General features: G+C 41.3%; 1 protein-coding gene across 1 annotated transcript; it reads right to left on the bottom strand.

Annotated features, from left to right (window-relative positions):
* Positions 1-2910: 2910 nt before the first annotated feature.
* Positions 2911-4024, bottom strand: LOC144602935 (putative G-protein coupled receptor 139). Its single transcript, XM_078416059.1, has 2 exons — positions 3880-4024; positions 2911-3815 (listed from the first exon to the last, which is right to left on the bottom strand). The coding sequence occupies exons 1-2, from the start codon at positions 4022-4024 to the stop codon at positions 2911-2913; spliced, it is 1050 nt and encodes a 349-aa protein (XP_078272185.1).
* Between the last annotated feature and the right edge of the window lie 486 nt (positions 4025-4510).

Genomic DNA, 4510 nt, shown 5'->3' with positions numbered 1-4510 from the left:
GCAGACATATCTTTTTCTGAATGCGCAGAGAATTCAGACAGAGGAGGTACAAATGAGCTTTGGGGGTGTTGGTGCAGTCTGGACAAAGGTTAATTTGCAAGTCGAATCCAGAGTAAGGAAGGCAAATGTAATGGTAGCATTTATTTAGAGAGGACTAGAAGATAAAAAGCAGGGATGTTTTCATAAGTCAAATCACATTTGGATCATTGTTTGCAGTTTTGAGGAGCATATCAGAGGAAGGAACTTGAAGCTCCTAGCTTTATCCACCGTTGACCTACCAATAAAAACTGGTGCTTGGTCTCCTGACTTCTGTTAAGATCCTCTTCATTCCCGAGTATGCGCCACCTCCAGCGTCCAGAAATGAAACTGTGATCTGAATACAGGAAATATGACGGGGCTTAATATCTAACGTTGGAGGGGATCCAGAGGAGGTTTACGTAAACGATCGAAGGAACAATTGGGTTAACGTATGATGAACGTTTGACTGCTCTGGGACTATAGTTCAGAAGGATGAAGGGGAACCTAATTGAAACTTAACGGACTACCGAATAATGAAAGGCCTGGTTAGAGTGAACGTGGAGAGGATATTTCCACTGGTGGGTGTCTGTGATCAGAGGTCATAGCCTCAGAGTAAAAGCTCGTACCATTAAAAAGGAGACGAGGAGGATTTTCTTGAGTCAGAGGGTAGTGAATCTGTGGAATGCCTTGCCACATAATGCTGTGGCCAAGTCAATTGATATTGAAGTCGAAGATGGGTAGATTCTTGAATAGTAAGGGTGTCAGGGGTAATGGGAAGGAGGCAGGAGAATGGAGTTGAGGGAAGGATAGATCAGAGCAGACGATGGGCCGAATAGGCTAATTCTGCTCCTATAACATATGAATTTATGAACTTCTCCATCCGTGTCTTTCCATTCGCATTTCCTCCAAATATATCAACAGTGATTGGCAACATTTCATCACATTTTCTCAGCTAACACTTCCGTCGCGCGTGTTTACAGCCTGACTTCGTCTGTGCCTAATCACGTGCTTACCCGTTCTATTCTGCATAGCCATTCGTTTTCCCTAGCCCTGACGAAGCACTGACTCAGTTGCATTGCCTACATATGCTCTCTCACCTCTCAAATATGTTTCTGGTTTTACTACAATGTGCACCATTGCCACTAAAAAATGCGAAGACCATCGACATATTACAACGGACTTTCAGCTTTGTTAAATTAAAATAGTAAGATATTGAGTCATAGAACTATATAACATGAATAGGTGTTCCTCGGCTCAACTCATCCATGCCGACAAGGATGGCTAATCTGAGGTACATTTGCCCGCGTTTGTCCACATCCTTCTAAAAACATTCCTGCTCGTGTAGGGTCAAAGTGTCTTTTAAATATAGTTATAGCACCTGCCTCAACTACTTCCACCAGCAGATCCTTCCATATAATCACTACATTCTGCGAAAAAGTTGCCTCTCAAATTCATATTAAATATTTCCTTCCCAATTCACACAATATCCTGTGGTTGTTGTTCGCAATCCACAAGGTAACATCTGTGCATTCACCCACCCTATTCTTCTAACGATTATATGTACCTCAAGAAGATCATCCCCCACCTCCTGCGCTCCAAGGAATAGATTACTATCTTTCCCAACCTCTCCCAATAGCATAGAGCTGCCGGCCGAGCAAAATTCTCGTAAATCCTCTCTGCGCACCTTCCAGGTTAAATGAATCACAAAATACTGGTTGAAGCAGACTGAAGAAGGGTCTCGACCCGAAACGTCACCCATTCCTTCTCTCCTGAGGTGCTGCCTGAACTGCTGAGTTACTCCAGCATTTTGTTATACCTTCGATTTATACTAGCACCTGCAGTTATTTTCCTACACTTGCAGGTTAAAGGTATCCTTCCCAAATAAGGGTAACAGATCTCCCGAAAAACACCACTATCCACAAGCCTCCAGCGAGAAAATAAAACAACCTTACACACCACTGTCTGCTTCCTTCGCTGAAGCTAAATATTTATTCAAACGGTTAACGAGGGAAAGGCCGTGGACGTTGTCCATATAAACTTAAGCAGGACCTTTGATTACGTTCTGCACAGTAGGTTGCTCTGGAAGCTTAGAGCGCATGTGCACCAGGAATAGCTGGTTGACAGAATAAATATTTGGCCTCAGCGAAGGAAGCACACTATGGTGTGTAAGGTTGTTTTTCTTGCTGGAGTACGTCTTCCAAAAACTAAATCAAATTCTAACGATACAATCTCCCACGTACAAAAGAATAGTGGCAGCCCCTAATAACCCCCCTATCCATATACCTTATACTTCAGATTCCCCGCTAGTAACTTGCTGACCGCATGCATATATTAGGTTCGCTGGTCTACAGTTCGCAAGGTTTTTTTGTGCAGCCCTTCTTAAATAGGTCCATACCGTATATTTACAACTATTGTTTTATTTCCATGCTTAAAAAGTAGTTATGATTCTTTATAATTGAATTTAAAATGTTTTACAATGACAGAAACATGCACCAAATTATTGGCATTGTTTGGAAATGGACGTAATGCCATATGATTAAAAAGTTAATGCTACACAGCTATGCAATAAACCAAACTCTAGTACAATTAATCGAGCAAAGCGGGCGATATACGGTGCTTACACGAGAATTTCTACTGTCCTTTCGAAGAATGTTGAAGTGGCGTTGCGTTTCACGCTTCGAAGCAACAGATATACTGGTCTCATTTATTAATTTATTTCAAGTCCGAAATATTGTGTGGCATCCAATATGATTAAACGTAAGAAACACCAAGATGCTTTTAGAATTCGATAGTAAGCTCCACGAAATAATTTCTGCACGTTTCTCTTTCTGCTTCTGAAATCAACTACAATAGTTATAGCTATAATGTATGCAGCATTACATAACAAATATTTTATTTCAATAGGTGGCCCAGGAATGCAACAGGACGTTTGATCACATTCTTTATTTCGTCTCTGAACTTGCTCTGGGACACCGCGTAAATGAAGGTGTTTGTGCAAGTACTTAAACATCTTAACATATATCCAAATTTTTCGGCAACGGTAAAAGAGTCGTTGTAATCGCTTTCCAGAAACTGAGTGTCTGTAAACTGTACACATATGAAGCAGGCAAGGATTACCACCCATAACAGAAGAAAATTCCCAGATATTGCGGCCAGTAGAATGATTGATTTCCTTCGGTCCTCCACCTCTTGGTCAGTCTGGATCTTCTCACTGCTCTTTCCTCTGAGTTTGCTCCTCACTCTATTGGACATGATGATTTGTTTGATGGTCAATGAATTGAGCAGGAGAATCAGCGCAAATGGTGCGAATGGTGTTAAGACGGTTTCGAACCATAAGTATGCAGCCCAAAACGGTGAGGTGTAGAAGCTTGCTTTTACAAAACAGGACCACGGTACATTGTCAATTATTTCACGCGGTTCATATATAAAGTAGACTGGAATATTTTGTAAAATGCTCAAACAACAAACTGTTATTATAACTGTTGATGCCATCTTTGGAGTGCAGTATCTAGTTCGCAGATTCTGAGAACATATAGCAATATGTCGATCAAATGTGAAAGTGACAGTCAGCCAAACGGAACAATCAATAGAAAAATAAAGCAGGGCCAGGTTAAGGCTACAAATAGGAGTGTAATTAAGGAATGAATCTGGAAAATATGCCTCTTTTATTTCATAAAGAAAAGCTTCAAATATTAAAACCATAAGGTCAGCTGCTGCCATCCACACGAGATATCGCGTGATGCATCTAGAAAGGCCACACTTTCCACACGACAGGATGTATATTGTCATTATGTTAGCTGAAAACGAGAAGGTAAAACAAAGAAATTAACATCTGTGAACAAAATCAGCCAATCTCGTTGCCGCAATTCATAGATTTAACGTTCAGTTTAACGACATGAAACTTGATGAAACTTGACCGGCTGAAGGCATCAACACAGGATCGAATTAGCCACTTTCTGGACGACAAAACGAAGAGGCTCTGATCTCCATAGCTGGGTAATGGCATCGCCAAAGCACATGTCCGAGCAGCAGTGAACAGTGAAACGCCATTTGCGAACATGCCCATAATTTGGCTTTCGCGAACAGGAATAGGAAATGAAACAGATGAAAGAAACTCAGATGGAAATCCACAAACCGGACGAAGGCGTCACATGCTGGATTATCTGATTCCCATACAATTAGATAAAGTGAAAATTATTACGTTGCTCTTCAGTTACAGAAGATAGAAATCGGAGGACGAGAGAGGGAGAGAGAGAGAGAGAGAGAGAGAGAGAGAGAGAGAGAGAGAGAGAGAGAGAGAGACAGACAGAGAGAGAGAGAGAGAGAGAGAGAGAGAGAGAGAGAGAGAGAGAGAGAGAGAGAGAGAGAGCTGTCCATAGCAATGACAATGCCAAAAGTAACAATGCCTTAAAAAAGGAGGGGAGTAACTTACCAGGAACACCGATTATTGCAAGAAGAGGATAATAAACGTATTTAATCTGCGTTATTAACG

Source organism: Rhinoraja longicauda, chromosome 19 (genome assembly GCF_053455715.1).
Source record: "Rhinoraja longicauda isolate Sanriku21f chromosome 19, sRhiLon1.1, whole genome shotgun sequence".
NCBI lineage: Eukaryota > Metazoa > Chordata > Chondrichthyes > Rajiformes > Arhynchobatidae > Rhinoraja > Rhinoraja longicauda.
This window is presented reverse-complemented; position numbering and strand designations above follow the sequence as displayed.

What these genes read in the sequence shown, in the direction of transcription:
- LOC144602935 (XM_078416059.1), bottom strand. Translation starts at nt 4,024, where the DNA reads ATGCCATTACCCAGCTATGGAGATCAGAGCCTCTTCGTTTTGTCGTCC. An exon ending in CGTTAAATCTATGAATTGCG is followed by an intron (nt 3,816 to 3,879) that starts GCAACGAGATTG and finishes TCTCGTTTTCAG; the next exon opens with CTAACATAATGACAATATAC.